This window comes from Salvia hispanica, chromosome 1, assembly GCF_029641045.1.
Source record: "Salvia hispanica isolate PSC_SH4W2 chromosome 1, Shi_PSC_v1, whole genome shotgun sequence".
In the NCBI taxonomy this organism is placed as follows: Eukaryota; Viridiplantae; Streptophyta; class Magnoliopsida; order Lamiales; family Lamiaceae; genus Salvia; species Salvia hispanica.
Window position 1 is genome coordinate 1,562,612 of NC_142692.1, and position 21,547 is coordinate 1,584,158.

Genomic DNA, 21,547 nt, shown 5'->3' on the forward strand with positions numbered 1-21,547 from the left:
AATGGTGGAAAAAAGTTTGTGTAATATAAGTTTCACTTGTATATATTAGTTTTAAATGAAATGTGAGTGGAATGAGTTAGTAGAATATATCCACCGAGCCTGTCTGTCGCCTCGCACCATGGATTCCCGATGCCACTCGCACCCCTATCTCCATCGCGATCCATCTAACAACTCGCCGCTTATCAGTTGCTATCCACTACCTCTACCAGCCACGATATCTCTGTCGTGCGACCCCGGTTTTGGATATGACTCAATGGGTATGACTATTCATGAGCTTTGTTTTTGAGCTTGTCGTGAAGCGCTAGAGTGCATTACGGTAGGATCGGATTTCTAGGAAACGTTCTATAGTTATGGTGTGACTTTAGGTATTCACAAATTGGATGAAGTTGCTACCAATGCTTTAGCGGTGGTGCATCGTCAGATTTGGTCTGATATTGGGTTTATTGATTGTGCCGAAAGATGGGCGATCGAACTTTCGGCCGTCCCACTCGTCCGGACGATCGCGGACGAGGACGAAAATGGCGGATCGGGCCGACGATCTTCAAACCACCGTGGATGCTCTTAGAACACTACTCCCTCCATCTCAACTTAACTTAATTGTATTCTTTTTCAAATGTTTAAATTAAGTTTTTTTTTTATTTATAAAATAAAATACTCTCTCTATATTTAAAAAATAGAAATATTTGAGATGGCACGGATTTTAATGTATAATTGGGCTTCCTTTTCGTTCCTCCTCCACTTCCAATCTCGCATCTTATAGGTATGCAATATCTACTACAAATTGGGGCTTTTCCTGTGTAATGCACTTCTTTTAGCTTGTTAAATTATTAGTAGTACAAATACAATGCAGAGAACTTGGTAAAATTTTTGTGTTCAGATCTTATGGATGTAGTTAGATATTTTTTACATATCTGGAATGCTAATGAGCTGGAGATTTTATGAATCTAATAGAAGTAGTTTGAAAATCTAATAGATTTTCATATCCACATAAAGTGGTGAATATGTTTACATATTAGTGATTGAAGTGCACTGAATAGTTACCAGGCGAGGGTTTGAAAATAAAAATATACAATGGAGTATGTAAGTCTTGAGGATAGTAAACAGAGAAGGATATGAGAATTTAACTTTTATTGCAAAAGTGATTTACAAAAAAAACAACAGTGTTTATAATTGTCAATCCCTCTCATTTAACAGATCGAGGAGCCATGAGTAAAAATAAATGAATACTACACTAATTTCTTCTGATCCTCTTGTTGGGATGGCCGGATTCGGTACCAGAAACACGGGATAAGGACTTGGGCTTGTTGGTGAGATTGAGATAGTCCCGCAGGTGTTGTGTGAGGCCACCAAGGCCAATGGAAGTGAAGAAGTTAACAGCAAACCTTGTGTTTTTGGGATGGCCGTCCTTGGGGAAAATGGAGTGTTGCAAGAGACGTTGATCAAGCAAGGGAAGACCGAGTTGTTCGGACAGTTCAAGGAAGAGAACTTTGATGAATATACGAGAAGAAGAGGTGGTGTCTTGCTCGGTGAGGGATATGAGGGCCAAAACACGCCAGGGCAAGGCATCGGTGGCAATCAAATGTGCATAGAACTTAGCGAGGTTGGATAGTTTGATGGTGTCGAGACGGTGGACAGTAGAATAGTGTAGGGCAAAACATTTGTGGAAGTTGTCCTGATGGAGTTTGTTGATGAGACACAACCTCTGGGCAACAAGTGCATAGTAGCGGGAGTAGGTTGTGCGCTGGCTGCAACACGGTGATGGTCCTGCAGCACGAGGAAAGATCCACATTCGGTAACAAAGGCAACAGCAACCTCAGCACTATCACGGGTGGGATTCTCCAGCAGCAAGGTGAGCAGCTCAAGGGCAATGAGCTCATCAACCACCTGCTGCTTCACCAGGTGAGCTATGAACTTGAGGGCCGCAACGAGCTGTGGCTTGTCGCTGCGTTTGTAGGCCCTCTTCAGCACTAGGACGATCCTCCCAACGAGGAGACGTCCTATTTCAGGGAACTCTGTGTTGACCACAGAAGCCAGAGCGGCGAATACATGAGTGAAGCGTGGAGACGCCATCTGAGACTTGATGCATGCTCGGCAGAAGAGCCCCCGGCCTCGTATCAGATTCTCCGAGAAGAGCTCCGGGATGACGTTCTTGATGTTGGCCGCGTTCACTTTGTTCAGGAGTCCGTTGATGCTCTTCCTCGAGGCCTCCCATTCCGTTCGCTGATACGCGAGGCTGCTTTTGTCCCCCTCGATTTCCTTCGTCCTCGGAGGACCGGCTGCGTGCACACCAACACTCCCTTCCATGTTAAACGATTGCGATGGAAAATATGGAAAACTGTGGAGGAACACAACAGGGAGGAGAAGGGCGATATGATATGAGTGTGTGCGTCTTGATGGACGGGTATTATATATATAGGGGAAAGGGATCGATCCCAAAAGGTAATTTTTGATTTGGATACATTAAATAAGGCAAGTGATGAATATTAGGAATATAAAACGAAGATATGTCCGCGTCAATGCATGATTAATTTGGGGGTTCATATATGGAAATATATTTTGGGGAAATAAATGCTCAATTGAGTTCAAAGTACAATTATGACCTGTTTCTTAATTAAATACGGTCTTCGTCCCATAAAAGATGTCATACTTTACTTTTTAGTTTATCCTATAAAAGATGTCATACTTTCCTTTTTAGTTTGTCCCATAAAAGATGTTACATTTCCCATTTTAGAAAAAGTTCTCTTTGAATATAAAATTATATTTTCTCTCTCCATTTAACACACAAAACAAACCCTTCTAAAATCTTGTGCCGTCCCATGAGTGCGATATCTTTTGTGGGACGGAGAGAGTACTAATTAAGAGCGACTTGATTTTGTCAATAAATCACGCACCCTTATTCATTGCTCAACTATAAAATTCAAGGGGACAACTAATTATGACGTCCCACATGATTACATAATTATTTCTTGTAAATAGAGTGACGATCAGCAAGGAGATGGCACTCGTTTGATTCAATAAAATAAAGATGATTGAGAGGTTCTCATTATATAAAGAAGCTAAATACCTAAACAATACTGATACACAATAAGCTCTCAATAAGGAATAAATGCACCAAAGGTTATGAGGCTCTTAACACTAATTACTTTTAAGAAATGTTGAAAAATGAGTGGAAAAAAGTTAGTGGAATATATTTTTCACTTATATATAATATTAGTTTTAAATAAAATGTGAGTGGAATGTGGAACCCTATTATCATTTATGATAAAAGTGAATCGGGACTCTTATTCACGAACGGACGAAAATGAAAAAATGGAACTCTTATTCGTGAACGGAGGGAGTATTAAGAATATCAACATGATATCTTGAGTATGTCATGGACATTGTGCACGCATTATGTTAGATATATTATGATAGTTATATTATAAAAACTCAAGTTTTTTTTTAATTTAACATTAGAACATATGTAACTGGAATCTCAATATAATCCTTATAAAATTGACTTTTAAACGTGAAAAAATTATTTAAATTGAAATAGTTATGAATTTAAAGTTTTGAGATACTTTTTAAAAGTTAGTTATAACTAATTTATTATTAATTCATCCTCTCAGCTAAATGATCTTTTGAACCTTTGATTTGAAAATCTAATAACTACTTGGAAAGTATCATGTAGTGATACTTAACAATATTTTACTGCTCACCCAAAGATACTGTATAATAATTGCAAGATTAATATTTTAACAGCCAAAAATTCACGAAATACAATGGTCAAAATATAATTAGACTAGAAAATTCTAAGAATAGAATCGTCACTAAATAAGGGTCAAAATTTTCATTTGATATAAAAAGAACACCTTCAGCAGCAACACCAATTAGACGTTGTCCCTCCAGTATTAAAACGCCAGATAGATGGAGCAAGATTCCGATATCTTACGACTCTGAACGCTTACATAACCTACCTCCGCTTGTACCTGCAAAGTAGCAAGAATCCGAGTCATGTTTCAGGTCTACGCAAAATGCTGAATTCGTGGAACATGAACAAGAGAACAAATCTCAAATGCAATTGAATAAGTAGACAAGAGGTCAAAATGTTACCGTGACTTGCTCTTGAATGAGGACTTCTTCTTCAAACCACCTTTGAGGGCTCTGTTTTGCTTTTTCTCACTCATGTCATCCTGGAAAAGTTCTTGCATCTCGTCTGTTCGTGATTGTGTACGATTCTTGGGATTTTTAACGTGTTTTTTCACAATCTTGCCGGCCTGAACAGCCTTGCTTGCAGCCTTGGCTGCTTTTGCTCTTCTATATGCAACATCAACAAGTGAAATTCCATTTTTCTCTTTACCGTTTTTCTCTCCACCCTGGTTGGTTCATTTCAGATTTGATTTTGTTGTTAATATGGAGTGTAACAAAATAAAGGCTGTGAAGTGTAAATTAGATACTAATCCACTTCACAAAATTTCAATCTTATCCAAAAATAATAAAAACAAAGGAAAGTTTAAAACTCACCTTGACATCAGCCTCATCCTCTAACATCTCTCTAGCCGCTTCCAATTTCCTTCTCTTCTTCCTTGGCAGGTTTTTCTGCCAGAAACATTTGCATGAGATGAATATTTCCTCAGACAATAGGATCAGACTATAAACATGGTGGTATGTCACAAACCTCGTGCTCTCGCTTTCTCTTTTCCTTCATCTTCAGCTCCTCTGCTTGTTCTGCACTAATTGTTCTACGTCCAGAAGCTTTTCCCTTATCCGAAGCTTCCTATAAAATCATTTAACGATGCCACTTAAGTAGTTAGCTAGTTGTATAGCCAACATAAATTGTAAAAAGGCATTATCGACACTGTACAGACACCCATGGATGGTAGTGCATTTCAATCATAAGATTATTACTGACCCATCATGTCATCTATTAGGTTGTAATGACTGCATTAAAAACATGGAAAAGAGAGTGACCCGACAAAGCAAGCGACTGGAAATTAAGTTTTACACAGTGACAGAACAACTAATACAGAGCTTCACGGTTTTCTCAGTCAAAGGAACCAATATTATAAGACCCATTTTGAGTCGTTAAAATGTTAAAAATGAAAGAAGGCAAGTAGATACTAGATAGTAACAGCCCATAAACCAGCTAGATTTAATCAGACATAAACTTCGGGAATAAATCACAAATAGCGGAAATATACCTTCAATGCTTTAGCAGCAAGTTTCTTTTCCCTTTCAGTAACAAACCACGTTCTTTTAGGGCGTGAATAAATTTCATCTCTGTGAGCGATCATATTTTCTGCCTACAACTCAAAAGGAAAATGCCTTTCAATTTTGGAATAGATATGTATTTAAAACATATACTGTTTGTTTTTATGTTCAATACGGTTCAACAATATAAGCTAGCTAACATTGTATTATCATGTTTGACTGGCTCATCAGCATGTCTAAGCAATCACAAAATCTCACTATAATGCTGGAATGGAAAATAAATGCACTACCCAATTTCATTGCTTTTACCTTTTTCCTCATGCTGAAAAGTGAACAATTTGAATTCTTTTTAATATTAAATATTCTCTAGAATATTTCTCACAGAATAGGGTGGAATTTACATTTGAATTTAATAGCATAGATGGATTAAGTAGCTAACAACTTTTGTAAACCAAACAAAAGCCATAAAACAATAACCTTTGTAACCTCCATTTCAGCTTTCCTTAGTGCCATCTCCTCCCTGCAAAAATCAAGGACAGATCTTGGTGAATACCATGTTCCATTTGTAGGGTAAGGCAGCAAGATCGATTAATTACCGTTCTTCTCGAAGAACTGATGATACTTGATCTTCCATTTGCTCAATTATTTCAGACCACTTTTTTATTGACTTTTCAGCAACGGTTCTTTTCCTCATCCTAGAACCAACTCTTTTAACCTACCATAATGATTAGAGATGTTACTTTTATGTTTTCAAGGAGATAGAATCTCAGCATAGTTAAAATGATCCAACAACAATTTGGAAAAAAGTAGCATTGGTTTTAAATGTGCAATAACAACATAATGCATATAGTAGGGGACTGGAAATGTAAGGTACAAATACAAAATATGATAACACAACAGATGGAGAAACAGTTGCAGAATGTAAAGTAGAATGATCAGATAGAGAACCAATATGATGTTTTGTAAACTACTTACTAATGCAAACACATCAAAACAAAAAGGGCATAGAGGAATAGTGGAAATTGCTTTAGGTGGCAATGAAATTATATATTCGGATAAAGTGAAATGGGGCAATGATTCTACAATAACAATTAAAGGCAAACTTTATGCTAACAAACTTAGAGACTCCACAATCCTAAATTGACAAAAGAAGACCATTTGATATAAGAAGATTATCCATTTCAGATGGACCACAAATGAGTAATCTTCTTTCATATTTCTTCCAATTTAGGCTCACAGAATATATACAGTACAACTATAAAAAACAAATTGTTATGTCTACTATGTGATCGCAAGGTTAAGATAATTTGATAAATAATGTCTTGGAGCCCTAATTACCAGATACAGATACATGTTTAAAAGCTGTAACACAAAAATCACAATTCAGACTGGAAACAAAAATTTCAAAGGTTCTCAAATTGAACAGCCAAGAACAAGTAAAATGAGACAAAAATCCCAGTTTGTATGTCCTTACTATAGCATTTAGGAGAGACCGATCCTCATCAGTAACAAAGGTAACAGCATGTCCTTCTTTACCAGCCCTGGCAGTGCGACCCACTCGATGGACGTAACTGCAGATGAGCAAAATAAGAAACCTATACTTGGAAAATCAATTGTAAATTGAAAGCTACAGAACTCAGTAATGAGCCAAGAGCTACATAACTAAATAACAAACCGAGTATATAATAAATCTTCAAACCAACCACAAGAAAGCAATAGTTACCTCGTAATGTGATGTGGACATGCAAAATTAATGACTGTACGAACACCAACGATATCAAGACCCTGCAAACAAGTAATGAAAAATGAGTCTCAATGATAAAAGCTTTTAATTTCTGGAGTAGTTTTAACACAGCTAAATGGTTACAATCTATACTTACACGAGCAGCAACATCTGTTGCAATTAGAAAGTCCACTTGTTGTTTCCTGAAAAGGTCCAATGCCTACAAATAAATATCAGTAAATGCATCAACATATGAGTACAAACACAGCAATTTTCAATGTTTATCAGAGATACTTACGTCCATACGTTGGGCTTGGGTGAGGTCCCCGTGAAGCTCAGCTGCTTTAAAGCCAGCCAACCCAAATAGAATCTTTAATCTATGAGCTGCTTTCTTGGTACCACTGAAATCAGGATATTAAATTTTTATAGGTTTCATTTTAAAATGCACTGATTGCAGTTACATTCTATATTTCAACTAGCCCGCTTAAATAAGAGCCAATTAATCCTTCATTATTGAGTGGCATTTCATTGGAGACACTATAGTAGATAAAAACTCAACAAGGGCAAACTAAAAACATGATTATTGCCTACAAGAAATTGGGATTTGAGATGAAAACCTGAAGACAATCACTCTAGATGTAAAGCTCTTGGAGCATATGGAAAGAAGAACTGCTTCCTGATTTCCTTCACGCATTCGGCGTATGCGAATTACCCTGAGTAGGAGATACAACTTTGTTAGATTACTTATAAAGGGGTAAGATTTCTTAATCAGCCTGCAAAAGTCTTAATGGAAGAAACATAGATATTGAAGTAGAACTACTAATGACCCACTCTTCAGTTAATGCAGCTGGTCGCTTTGCTCTTGGATCAGCTGACAAGCGTACAGGTTTTTTCAAGGAAAGATTGGCAAGCTCATCAACTTTCTCAGTCATGGTTGCTGAGAATAACATGGTTTGTCTACTTTTAGAACATAATTTTACCTGAATGGCAGTAACAAGTAATCAAGTGGTCTATATCATAAGTTCAGAACAGAACTATAAATTCTTCTAATAGTAAATTATTGAATTGGCCAGCCCTATAAAAGAAAACAACAATGTTTAACAAAAACGAGCAGCTTAAAGAAACATGTATGAAAATAACTTTTTAAGTGAATAAATATTCCACGAGAACCCTATTTTTGTGTGCAGTCCCACTTACAAAACCCAGCAATACAAACTAACAGACTACATACAATTATTGGAGGGGGGGGGGATTGATTTGGCTGGTTTTAACCCGAAGAACGATGTCACAGTTTCTTTTCATCTAATCACTATAATAACCACCAGGTAGATAGGGTCAATTCTAAAGCAAACATAAAATTCCAAAACGTTAGGATTATAAACAAGCAATCATTAAACAACTTCTCTAGATTAGGTCCTTAGGAGGCCATTTGATCAACATATCTGAGGAGTTCATAAGCCACTATACCCAGAAAATGTTTTTGAAGCTTATACGACTTTAGATCTTATTTCAAAATTATAGTTGAAACATTAGGATGATTGAGTATAAGATGTTGATAACTGCAAAGCTGCATTGCAGGGACTAACATGAAAAGATTTCTGGTAAATAAGATATTGTTTTCATTAAAAGTTGGAGACACCCTTACTTTCTTCAGAAAACCTCATATGTTACTAGCATATTCTTTTGGGAGCAGTTGAAGTTTTAGTTCTTTGAAGGAACTTATAAGCTTTAAAACAACTTAAAGCTGCTATGAGAGAGCTTTTAAACTCAGCCCAAAACACTCTAGATAAGGAACAGCATTAGCAGACATGTTAATGATAAGAATTCATAAGAATTCAAGAGGGTGCTATGCTAGTATTTAGAACCATCATGTTTTAAAACATTCAAAACAATTTTATTTATTTGTGTTGGCTGAAGGCCGAACCATTTCAGACAAGGATACAGTATACACAATAACTTTATTATTACAACTAGTGAAGGAACCAAAGACAGAAAGTAAAAGCAACCCAACAACTTGTGTTTACAACTAAATCCCAGAAAGGAAGTAATTTCCTGTAATAATTTCATGCAACATATGATGAAAATGATCAAGAAACCATCCCCCGAATGTGTCACATAACCACACAGTCCTACAAAGAACAAAACAATGGTATTACAATTTCAAAAAGGAAAAAGTATGGGAAATGTACCAATTCATTAATTTCAGCACTAAATCCAAGCTCAAGGAGCCGATCAGCTTCATCAAGTATCAAAACTGCGAGCTCATCCAGATGTACGGACATAGAGTTACGCAAGTGATCTATCATCCGTCCTGGAGTTGCAACAACTATATCTGGCAAAGTTCTTAGAGCAGCTTCTTGCGCCTAATATCATTCACTATTTTGTTAAAACAAACATAAGTAATGAAAAAACAAATAAAGCATATCGCTAACTGCAGCAAAAGAACTTTTAGTTTAAAAGAGATTACATTTAAAAGACTATAAATTTTAGAGTCTGGCAACCACATACGACAAAAATCTCATACATATCAAGTGATAGGCCATATAACCCTCAATTTAAGCACACAAAGTAACATCATATACTACCACAATGGGTAAAAGTAAAGTATGGTTCTTCCAGTAATTGCCATATTTCTCAGTAGCAAGATAAATATTTTGTCTCACACAGGCGTTAACTATGTAAGTGTTTAACTATCCCCAACTGCAGCTAATGAAACATCGATTATTTATGTAGAGGTTAACTGCATAATACTGTACATAGGCTGGTTTTCATTCTGAAGATGGTGGTAATTATAAACCAATGTATACGAGGGTTATAATCCACTACATATTGCAGACACTGCAATCTACAAGAGTCATACACATAAAAATGCAATAAGAATTGCACATCGCTGTTAAATCTCATGTCTCCTGGAGTAGAAACAGGTTTAGTTCTTCATTTTGACGAGAAAACAAAGAGTGCAGCAAGCATACCTTCATCGAAACTCCACCAACAATCACACAACTTCTGATGGTCGGTACATGCTTAGCAAGTGTCTTAATCATACTATCAATCCTGAAAAATAGTCATATACTAAGTCAAAAACTTAAACTACAATGAATGAAAGCTATGACAAAAAGAAGTAAAGAGAGAATCAAACGTATATTAAATATCTAAAGAATAAATGCTGGCGATAGTCCCAAAAATCATGGCAGCACCAAGGATTACGAATACATGAGTTCAGCAAGCGACACAATCAATAGAACTCAAGCAAATGTTAGTTTTTGTATTTAAACTCTGAAGAGGAAAAAAATAGTATAACCCTTACGAAACCAACATGATAATCACACGAGCCCTTTGCCTACTTCACTTTGCTGAGACTCAAGTTCTTGACATGTCATAAGAATTATATTTGCCTGTGGATATAGGATGAAACATACTCACATAGTGCAGAGCATAGCTAATTATGTCCCACCGGCCACCATAACCATATATCCAACAAGACACATACAGTAAGATACAATTTGTGCTGGAAATTAAAACATGCAAATGTTGATTTACCAATAAAACTGAGTTCTTTAAAAAAATTATATAATGACCTGAAAATTTTAAACTGGATACATATTAAAGTTCAATCATATGATGTTTAAACTGTACAAATAACATCTTCTACATCATATTAAAAAATAGCAGAGAGATGATGCTCAATAGTTAATGTATAAGTGAACAGGGGTTCACAAATTCAAGCAAAGCACTAAAATTAATATAGTGGTTTTTAATAATCCACATCTGATAATCATCAGAATTTTTAAGCAAGTGGGGGAAGATACATGGAAGTTACTTGCTCAGTTTACAGTCACGTCTTATAAAACAGAAAACAGCATAAAGATCATATATATTGAAGAACACAGAGAGCTAATAGGTTGCAAACTTAATTTATCATAATAATGACAAAAATGATAATGAGCTAAATTGAATGCAAAGAGATGCATTTGTTCAACTTCAATCAATATCATTATCAGCACCAACTTAAATAAGATATGACTTATGAGAACCTTGACCGAGATAACAAAAGCTAACTCCGCATGAAGCAGAACTTACTGAATAGCCAACTCCCTTGTAGGTGTAAGAATTAGAGCCCTAACAGCTGGTCTACTCTTTCGCCATGACAAAAGCCTCTCCAGGGTTGGTAAAGCAAAAGCAGCTGTCTGAATATGATTAAAAAAATATAGTCATCAATTCTACAGACAACCGTCTGACCTCTTTGCATCCTACACACTTCCATTTCAAAATTTGTTCTTATGTAAAAATTGATACTACAAACCTAAAGCAAGAGAAGCGAATAATAAGATATAAGGAGTTCAGCTTTCCATCTTTTCAGTAAGTGAGTGAATTTAAGGGAGAAAACAAATGAAATTCAAACTGTAGCTATCGTGCAATACAAACTAGAAATACCTTCCCAGATCCAGTAATAGCACTCCCGCATATATCACGCCTAAGTAAAGCATAAGGTATACAAGCAGCCTACCAGACAGAGAAGAAATTATCCATTAACGAATTGGCCGATTATGACATAAAACCAAGTAAACAAATTCGAAGGCATTGCTTTTCGAATACCTGAATGGGAGTAGGCTTTACATAACCCAATTCTTTACACGCCAGTAGCAATGGCCTCGAGAGCTGAAAATCCATAAACGAGTTGGCTTCGAAGGTTACACCCTCCTCGGATGAAAAGAACGCCTTTTCAGCATATCCACTTGTCGTCGGGGCGTCTTCGCCCTCTTCCTCTTCAGACCTATAACCGTCCTGCACCAGAAAACAATCCACAAAACTCAATCAGTTCCCAATTCCACCACATCCACCAGCACAAAAGCGTCACGGTCACGGTAATATTTCCAGCTCAACATCAATTAAACGAAAGCACTACCTGGATCTCGATTTCGGAATCTGACCGCTCCTCGGAATCGGCTTCTTCTGCGGCGGCGATGGGGCGCCGCTCGAGAGCTTTGCTAATTTTGTAGTCTATCGAAGTTGTGCTCCGTCGCGCGTGCTCGTCGGCGATCGATTCGGTGTAGGAGGAGAAATCCCAAGGCGATTGAGTTTTATTGCCTCTCCGTACTACTTCTTCGTCGTCGGAAACTTCAATTTCCTCTTCAGAGTCGCCGTCGGTGCAGTGGTCGATTTCCTCATCGCTGGGGGGATCGAACACGAATTTCTCCATTGGAATTGAGCCTGCAGCGCTGAAATTGGAAGAAGGTTTTAGGAATTACGATTCCAAAATTAGTTAGGGCATATGAGTGATTAATATAAACGCAGCACGAGAGGCCCGTGGGTGAATGGGCCTTGTGTTTTCCATAATTGCACAGAAAAACTTGCCTTTTTCATTGAGTGAAACGATCGCGCCCGAAAATGGCGCACCGGCTGCGGCCGCTCTTTCAGCGGCCACGGTGGCGCCACTTCTCAGCTCCGGCACGCGCCGACACTAGTCTTCCTTTCTCTTCGACATGCCGCCAAGTTCATTCCCGCGTATGAGCTCTGAAATTGTGCGATTTTCCTCCGCTCTCCCGCGCTAAGGAGAGCGGCGATGAATTATCTGAAGTCAGATTCTTATATTCGTGTCTTTATATATTGACATGTTCATATCATCTTCACATTGTTTTTTCACTTCTAATAATAGTAAAAAAAAAGTTGAATTATTATTCCTTGTTAATTTCAGTCGGAATGGAATGAAACGAAATATAAATAATTTAATTTTCGTCTAAAAAATTGATTTGTTCCATCGTCAAAAAATTATTTATTCCAAAATATTTGGATGTGTGCTGGTGTGTATATATATGTGCTGGTGTGTGTTGCGGTGCTTGTTCCATTCTCTAAGTGCCCGTTCGGTTCCCAAGATAACTTTTATCTTCTCCATTCACATTTTCAACCAAATTTTAGCTAACAATGGTAGATTTGAGCCTATTTCGGCCCATTTGAATGGACTCCTTTTCACCTATTTCATGACTAACCATCTCACCTCACCCCCTCCTACTAATTTGTCCATCTCCCTCTTCTCATTATTCTCCTCTCCACCCTACTCTACAACCATGCATAAGACTAATTTAATCCTAGCCAAGGTCTATTTTAGTGTATCTTACACTACATCTCAAGACAATTTTGTTTCATGAACCGAACAGCCACTAATTTGATTCCTTAATTTCATTCCTTTATAAGAAGTCCCTAATTCGTTACAGTAGCATTCTTCATACGTTGCCTACATGAATCCCACAAGATTCTATGTTTTGGTTACAATAAAATTGACGCTTTGTAAGATTGTATCTCAAATTAATTATATAGTAGTATGTTTTGGTTCATGAGATTCGATCTCACAACTTAATCTTATATACATAATCATGGAATAATTAGTCATAGCTAACTCATTATATCTTAGTCATAGCTAACCCTCTTAAAAATTTTAAATTTGCCTAATAATAAAATATTAACAAAAAATATCAATAATAGTTGGTGGTGTTCGGTTGGGCTCGGTTGCTAATATTGGAAATTATGTCAGCCCTATATTAAATAAAGGCCCGTGGCCAGTCCACGTGATATAATTTTCACCATTGAAATACCGACTATTCATCGGAGCTTCAACCATCCGACTATTTTATCTCACATGTCTCTTTTGTTCTCCATTATCTCTTTCCAATATTTATTTAGTCTTATAAAAAGCCCATTTATAAACAACCGAACACAGCCGTTATGTACAAGTGGCAGTCATAGAATAAGGATAAAATTGACTATTGAAAATAATTCGCACACGCATTTTACCATTTATAAAAGGCACGGTTGCACAAATCATTGCAAGCTTAATACCTCAAAAGCCAAAATTCACGAATACAATCGTCAAAATATGATTATACTAAGAATTACAACTAAAAATACAGATAAAGTACTAAGAATAAGACAGTGAACTTGATTGTTGTAATCCTCCCTAAATAAAGGTCAAAATTATCATTCGATATAAAAAGAACACCTTCAGCAGCAAAATCAATTAGCCGTTGTCTCTCCTGTATTCAAACGCCACATTGATGGGAGCAAGATTCCGATATATTAAGATTCTGAACGCTTATATAACCTACCTCCGCTTGTACCTGCAAAGTAGCAAGAATCCGAATAATGTTTCAAATATACACAAAATGCCGAGTTCATGGAACATGAACAAGAGCCCAAATCACAAATGCAATTGAATAACAGAAAGACACAAGTAGACTAGATGTCAAAATGTTATATATTACCGTGACTTGCTCTTGAATGAGGACTTCTTCTTCAAACCACCTTTGAGGGCTCTGTTTTGCTTTTTCTCACTCATGTCATCCTGGAAAAGTTCTTGCATCTCGTCTGTTCTTGATTGCGTAGGATGCTTGGGATTTTTAACATGTTTTTTCACAATTTTGCCGGCCTGAACAGCCTTGCTTGCAGCCTTGACTGCTTTTGCTCTTCGATATGCAACATCAACAAGTGAAATTCCATTCTTCTCTTTGTCTTTTTTCTCTTTATCCTTTTTCTCTCCACCCTGATTCATTTCAGATATTGATTACATGAGACGACTGCTGTGAGTATGGATTTTACTGATACAAGGATAACCAAACTTATAGAAAAAAATATGAGTAACAAAATAAAGGCTGTGAAGTGTAAATTAGATAATCCACTTCACAAAATTTCAATCTAATCATAAATTTAAAACTCACCTTGACAACATCCTCGTCCTCCAACATCTCTCTAGCTGCTTCCAATTTCCTTCTCTTCTTCCTTGGCAAGTTTTTCTGGCAGAAATATTTGCATGAGATGAATCGATTTTCTCAGACAATAGGATCAGAATATAAACATGGTATTTCACAAACCTCGCGCTCTCGCTTTCTCTTTTCCTTCAGCTTCAACTCCTCTGCTTGTTCTGCACTAATTGTGCTACGTCCAGAACCTTTTCCATTATCCGAAGCTTCCTATTGAATCATTTAATGATGCCAGTTAAGTAGTTAGCTAGTTTTATAGCCAACACATATTGTAAAAAGACATTATCAACAACACTGCATTATAAACATGGAAAAGATCCAAGACAAATAGCAGAAAAGAAAGTAGATATAGAAATAAAAGGAAAAGAGGGACCAGACAAAGCATGCGACCAGCCATTAAGTTTTTCAAAGTGACACAACAACTAAGAAAGAGCACAGTTTTCTCAATTAAAGGAACCAATCTTATAAGACCCATTTTGAGTCTTCAAAATGTTGCAGTGAAAGAAGGCAAGTGGATACTAGATAATGGAGTAGTAAAAGCCTATAAACCAGGTAGATTTAGTCAGACAAACTTTAAAGATCACAACATTCACGAGACTTAGGGCATAAATCACAAAATAACGGAAACATACCTTAGATGCTTTAGCAGCAAGTTTCTTTTCCTTTTCAGTAACAAACCATGTTCTTTTAGGGCGTGCATAAATTTCATCTCTGTGAGCGATCATATTTTCTGCCTACAAGTCAAGAGGAATATGCCTTTCAATTTCGAAATAGATGTTACAACTGACTTAGAGAAGTATTTAAAACATATACTGTTTGTTGTTATGTTCAATACTGTTCAAGAATGTATGCAGGCTAACATTATAATATCATGTTTGACTGGCTCATCTGCAAGTTAAAGCAATCATAAAATGTCACCGTCCATTTTCATTGCTTTGTCCAGTTTTTTCTCAAGCTGAAAAAATGAACAATTTGAATTCTTTTTTAATTTTAATATTCTCTAGAATATTTCTCTCACAGAACAGGGTGGTGAAATTTGTGTTGAGTATTTTCACTGACAAATAACAGAATGCTTTTCCAGGCTAAGCTTCGTATCTTTGAACTTGATAGCAGATATGGATTAAGTATTTCTAGAACCACAGAAACTAAGAAGCATTGGAAACCAAATAAAAGCCATAAAACAATAACCTTTGTAACCTCCATTTCAGCTTTTCTTAGTGCCATCTCCTCCCTGCAAAAACAAGGACAGATCTTGGTGAATACCATGTTCATTTGTAGGGTAGGCAACAAGATTGTTCAATTACTTTTCTTCTCGAAGTATTGATGCTACTTGATCTTCCATTTGTTCAATTATTTCGGACCACTTCTGTATTGACTGTTCAGCAACGGTTCTGTTCCTCACCCTTGAACCAACTCTTTTAACCTATCATAATGATTTGAGATGTTACTTTTAATGTTTTCAAGGAGATAGAATCTCAATATAGTTAAAACATACGCAATCACATGGACAAGGAAGTAAATGAGGCATCTTTATAGGCTGTAAACACTTGGTTCCCACAATTCATCCTCAAAACTTCAAAAGAGGGGATGTGGAAGTATATGCACTACTACATTCTAAGCACACAAAAACACAGAATGTGATAGCACAGCGGACGGAGAAACAGTTTCAGAATGTAAAGTAGAATGATCAGAAACAACTTATTCAGATAGAGAATACATATGATGTAAAAAGCATGTAAACTACTTACTAATGCATACACATCAAACAAAAAGGGTATAGAGGAATAGTGGAAATTGCTTTAGGTGGCAATGAAATTATATATTCGGATATAAGTGAAATGGGGCAACGATTCTACAATAACATTTAAAGGAAAACTTTATGCTAACAAACTAAGATACCAGCGATCCTAAATTGATAAAATGTAAAAGAAGATTACCCATCTCAGATTCAAGCACAAAATTTCAAAGGTTCTCAAACTGAACAAACAAGAATAAGTAAGAAGAGACGAAATCCCAAGTTTGTATGTCCTTACTATAGCATTTAGGAGAGACCGATCCTCATCAGTAACAAAGGTAACAGCATATCCATCTTTACCGGCCCTGGCAGTGCGACCCACTCGATGGACGTAACTGCAGATGAGCAAAATAAGAAACCTATACTTGGAAAATCAATTGTAAATTGAAAGCTACAGAACTCAGTAATGAGCCAAGAGCTATATAACTGAATAACAACCCGAGATCTACATAACTAAAAACATAAATCTCCAGACCAACCTCAAGAAAGCAATAATTACCTTGTAATGTCTCGTGGACATGCAAAATTAATGACTGTACGAACACCAATAATATCAAGACCCTGCAAACAAGTATTGAATAATGAGTCTCAATGATCAACGCCTTTTTAATTTCTGGAGTAGTTTTAACACAGCTATTTGGTTACAATCTATACTTACACGAGCAGCAACATCTGTTGCAATTAGAAAATCCACTTGTTGTTTCCTGAAAAGTTCCAATGCCTACAAATAATTATTGGTATACGTGTCATCATATGAGTACAAACACAACACAGTACAATGTATCTAAGAGATACTTACGTCCATACGCTGGGCTTGGGTGAGGTCTCCGTGAAGCTCAGCTGCTTTAAAGCCAGCCAGCCCAAATAGAATTTTTAATCTATGAGCTGCCTTCTTGGTACCACTGAAATCAGGATATAAAGTTTCATAAGTTTCAATTATAATGCACTGATTGCAATTATACTCTATATTCCAGCTAGCTTGCTTAAATATGAGCCAATTGATCCCTCATTGTTGAGTGGCATTTCATCACAGACACTATAGCAGATAAAAACTCAACAAGGGTGAACTGAAAACATGATTATTGCCCACACGAAATTAGGATTTAAGATGAAAACCTGAAGACAATCACTCTAGATGTAAAGCTCTTGGAGCATATAGAAAGAAGAACTGCTTCCTGATTTCCTTCACGCGTTCGGCGTATGCGAATCACCCTGCATAGGAGATACAGTTTTGTTAGATTACTTATACAGGGGTAAGATTACATAATCAGCCTCCAAAGGTATTAATGGAGAACCATAAATATTGAAGTAGAACTACTAATGACTCACTCTTCAGTTAATGCAGCCGGTCGCTTTGCTGATGGATCAGCTGACAAGCGTACGGGTTTATTCAAGGAAAGACTGGCAAGCTCATCAACTTTCTCAGTCATGGTCGCTGAGAATAACATGGTTTGTCTCCTTTTCGAACATAATTTAACCTAAATGGCAGTAACAAGTAATCAAGTAGTCTATAACATAAGTTCAGAAAAGAACTGCAAATAGTAGTATTACTATTACAAAAAGGAAAAAGTATGGGAAATGTACCAATTCATTAATTTCAGCACTAAATCCAAGCTCAAGAAGCCGATCAGCTTCATCAAGTATCAAAACTGCGAGCTCATCCAGATGTACGGACATAGAGTTACGCAAGTGATCTATCATCCGTCCTGGAGTTGCAACAACTATATCTGGCAAAGTTCTTAAAGCTGCTTCTTGCACCTAATATCATTCACTATTAGTTAAAACAACATAAGTCGTGAAAAAACAAATAAAGCATAACATTAACTGCAGCAAAATAACTTTCAGTAATTCAGTTTAAAGGAAATAACATTTAAATTACAATTGAATTTAGAATCTAGCAACCACATACAATAAACATTTCATATATATCAAGTGATAACCATATCACCCTCAATTTCAGGGGAACAAACTCCAAAGATAGGTGCTCTTCCTGAGACAGCACTTGCTACAGAGAATTCACTAGATCTGTAATGAATTTCTTCTGTTCTTACATCAAAGACTTACTATAACTTTTATCTAATTCTTCTTTCATGGGCAAGGATAAGGAATAAGTTTAGGATGGATCTTTATGAGTAAAAAATAAAAAATAGAGTATGGTTCTTTCAGTTATTTCCTCAATTCTCAGTATCAAGATAAATATTTTGTCTCATGAATAGGCGTTCAACTATCTGTAAGTGTTCAACTATCTGTCAGAACCCCCAACAGATTATGAACCAAGAATTACTTATGTAGAGGTTAATTGCATGATACATAGGCTAGCTTTTCATTCTGAAGATGTGTTAATGCCAAACCACAGTATACAAGGGTTATAATCCACTAATATTGCAGACACCGCAATATACAAGAGTCAATGAGTCATACACATAGAAATGCAATAAGAATTGCACATCGCTGTTAAATCTCGGGTCTCCTGGGGGACAAACAGGTTTAGTTCTTCATCTTGACGAGAAAACAAAGGGTGCAGTAAGCATACCTTCGTCGAAACACCACCAACAATCACGCAACTTCTGATGCTCGGTACATGCTTAGCAAGTGTCTTAATCATACTATCAATCCTGAAAAATAAGTCATATACATAGTCAAGATCTACAATGAATGAAACCTAGGATAAAAAGAAGCAAAAGGGAGAATCAAACGTATATTAAATATCTAAATAATAGTAGTAAATGCTAGTTATAGTCCCAAAAACTATGGCAGCACCAAGGATTACAAATAATGAGTTCAGCAAGCGACAAAATCAATTGAATTAAGCAAATGATAGTTTGAGTATATAAATTCCAACCAAAGAGAGAAAAAAACAGTATTACCCTTAAAAACCAACATGATAATCACACAAGCCCTTTGCCTAATTCATTTTGCTGAGAATCAGGTTCTAGACATGTCATAAGAATTATATGGCAAGTTACTCCTACTGGTATGCTGAGACCTTACAAGAACAAATAGTTTTTAATGTTGCACTCAAGAGATTGCTTGTGGATATTGGATAAAACATAACATAGTGCAGATCATAGCTAATCATGTCCACAATAATCAGATTTCCAGCATGACATGTACAGTAAGATACAATTTGTGCTGGAAATTAGAACTTATGCAATTGTTAATCAATTGATAAAAATAATTCTTTAAAAAAAATTATACTATAATGATTTGAAAATTTTAACAACTGGATATACATTAAAGTTTGATCAGGTACTGTTTAAACTGCACAATATAACATCTTCTACGTCATAGTAAAAAAATATCAGAGAGATGATAAGTGAATGGGGGTTTACAAATTCACGGCACTAAAATTAACAGCATGAAGCAGAATCTTGACCAAGATAACAAATGATAACTCCACGTGAAGCAGAACTTACTGAACAGCCAACTCCCTTGTAGGGGTAAGAATTAGAACTCTAACAGCTGGTCTATTCTTTGGCCGGAACAAAAGCCTCTCCAGGGTTGGTAAAGCAAAAGCAGCTGTCTGAATATGATTAAAAATATATATTCATCAATTATAAAGACAACAGTCTGAATATATTCTTCTGTGAAATTGATACAAAACTAAAGAACGAGAAGCTAATAATAAGATATAAGGAGTTCCGAATTCCGTCTTTTCAGTAAGGGAGTGAATTTAAGGGAGATACAAATCAAATTTAAACTGTAGCAATCGTGCAATACAAAATAGAAATACCTTCCCGGATCCAGTAATTGCACTCCCGCATATATCACGTCCACTTAAGGCCAAAGGTATACACGCAGCCTACCACACAGAGAAGAAATAATCCTTAATGAATTGGCTGATTATGACTTAAAATCAAGTCACCAATATTGAAGGCATTGTCTTTTGAATACCTGAATGGGAGTAGGCTTTACATAACCCAATTCTTCACACGCCAGAAGCAATGGCCTCGAGAGATGAAGTTCCATAAACGAGTTAGCCTTGAAGGTCACACCATCCGCAGACGAAAAGAACGCTTTTTCAGCATTTCCACTTGTCGTTGGGGCATCTTCGCCCTCCTCCTCCTCTTCAGACCTATAACCGTCCTGCACCAGAAAACCAACCACAAAACTCAATCAGTTCCCAATTCCGCCACATCCTCCAACACAAAACTCTCACGGTTGCATTTCCAGCTCAACATCAATAAAACGAAAGCACTACCTGGATCTCGATTTCAGAATCCGACCGCTCCTCGGAATCAGCTTCTTCCGCGGCGGCGATGGGGCGCCGCTCGAGAGCTTTACTAATTTTGTAGTCTATCGAAGTCGTGCTCCTTCGCGCGTGCTCTTCGGCAATCGATTCAGTGTAGGAGGAGAAATCCCAAGGCGACTGAGTTTTCTTACTTTTCCGCACCACTTCTTCGTCGTCGGAAACTTCAACCTCCTCTTCAGCTTCTTCTTCGGACTCGCTGCCGCTGCTGGGGTCGATTTCCTCATCGCTGGGGGGCTCGAACACGAATTTCCCCATTGGAGGTGAGTGTGCAGCGCTGAAATTGGAAGAAAGGGTTTTAGGGATTGCGATTCCAAAATTTCTGAGGTTTATCACTGATTAATATAAACCCAAAAATGGGCCTTATTATTTTTTTATAAATAATAGTCTACAAAAGGCCCATAGATAACTGGGCCTTAATTTTCATAATTTCACACAAAAGCCCAATTTCATTTCAGTGAAACCACCGCACCGGATTTTGGGTATGAATTTAAGTAGGGTAACTGCTTTTAAAGTTATTAAATTTCAGTGAATTTCGGTTTTTCTCACGAACTTTAAAAGTTTGTGTAATGTCACGAATTTTAATGATGACACTTAAGTAGTTAGCTAGTTGTATAGCCAACACAAATTGTAATAAGACATTATCAACACTGTACAGGATCCATGGATAGTAGTGCATCTTAATTATAAGATCATTACTGGTCATAACTTCTTCATCCGAGTTCAGATTGAGGCATACAAGGTATCCACGCGAAGCTATTTCAAAAACGAAGATAATCATAGTAAGATAAAAGAATTTGGACATTGTCTTGACAGGCAACGAACCGTTTGAATCAGAT

At 36.7% G+C, this 21,547-nt stretch overlaps 2 protein-coding genes and 1 pseudogene across 3 annotated transcripts; all 3 read right to left on the minus strand.

Moving 5' to 3' along the window:
* Positions 1-1,183: 1,183 nt before the first annotated feature.
* LOC125221495 (uncharacterized) lies at positions 1,184-2,304 on the minus strand (annotated as a pseudogene).
* A 1,381-nt stretch (positions 2,305-3,685) lies between these two features.
* LOC148933047 (DEAD-box ATP-dependent RNA helicase 28-like) lies at positions 3,686-12,479 on the minus strand. Of its 2 annotated transcripts, none has more exons than XM_089065627.1 (20): positions 12,269-12,479; positions 11,820-12,124; positions 11,510-11,698; positions 11,348-11,416; positions 10,994-11,100; positions 9,886-9,967; positions 9,103-9,276; positions 7,745-7,893; positions 7,531-7,626; positions 7,212-7,314; positions 7,071-7,133; positions 6,914-6,975; positions 6,665-6,761; positions 5,787-5,905; positions 5,668-5,710; positions 5,181-5,282; positions 4,658-4,756; positions 4,504-4,578; positions 4,093-4,355; positions 3,686-3,968 (listed from the first exon to the last, which is right to left on the minus strand). In XM_089065627.1, the coding sequence occupies exons 2-20, from the start codon at positions 12,111-12,113 to the stop codon at positions 3,953-3,955; spliced, it is 2,202 nt and encodes a 733-aa protein (XP_088921753.1). In that variant the 5' UTR covers positions 12,114-12,124; positions 12,269-12,479; the 3' UTR covers positions 3,686-3,952. The 2 variants fall into 2 exon arrangements, with proteins under 2 accessions (XP_088921753.1, XP_088921751.1); XM_089065625.1 differs by having other exon boundaries at positions 11,820-12,132.
* Positions 12,480-13,720: 1,241 nt separating this feature from the next.
* Positions 13,721-21,026, minus strand: LOC125222722 (DEAD-box ATP-dependent RNA helicase 28). Its single transcript, XM_089065622.1, has 19 exons — positions 20,661-21,026; positions 20,354-20,545; positions 20,193-20,261; positions 19,876-19,982; positions 18,993-19,074; positions 18,044-18,217; positions 17,789-17,937; positions 17,576-17,671; positions 17,259-17,361; positions 17,118-17,180; positions 16,959-17,020; positions 16,698-16,794; positions 15,969-16,087; positions 15,853-15,895; positions 15,297-15,398; positions 14,776-14,874; positions 14,623-14,697; positions 14,170-14,447; positions 13,721-14,025 (listed from the first exon to the last, which is right to left on the minus strand). Exons 1-19 carry the CDS (start codon positions 20,964-20,966, stop codon positions 14,010-14,012), a joined length of 2,232 nt encoding a protein of 743 aa, XP_088921748.1. The 5' UTR covers positions 20,967-21,026; the 3' UTR covers positions 13,721-14,009.
* Between the last annotated feature and the right edge of the window lie 521 nt (positions 21,027-21,547).

Coding starts and splice junctions, on each gene's coding strand:
- LOC148933047 (XM_089065627.1), bottom strand. CDS start 12,113: ATGGAGAAATTCGTGTTCGATCCCCCCAGCGATGAGGAAATCGACCAC. Junction 9,277..9,885: donor TTGGTGGAGTTTCGATGAAG/GTATGCTTGCTG, acceptor GAATGATATTAG/GCGCAAGAAGCTGCTCTAAG. Junction 5,906..6,664: donor GGTCTCTCCTAAATGCTATA/GTAAGGACATAC, acceptor TCATTATGGTAG/GTTAAAAGAGTTGGTTCTAG.
- LOC125222722 (XM_089065622.1), bottom strand. CDS start 20,966: ATGGGGAAATTCGTGTTCGAGCCCCCCAGCGATGAGGAAATCGACCCC. Junction 20,262..20,353: donor TAAAGCCTACTCCCATTCAG/GTATTCAAAAGA, acceptor TCTGTGTGGTAG/GCTGCGTGTATACCTTTGGC. Junction 14,698..14,775: donor AGAGAAAGCGAGAGCGCGAG/GTTTGTGAAATA, acceptor TATTTCTGCCAG/AAAAACTTGCCAAGGAAGAA.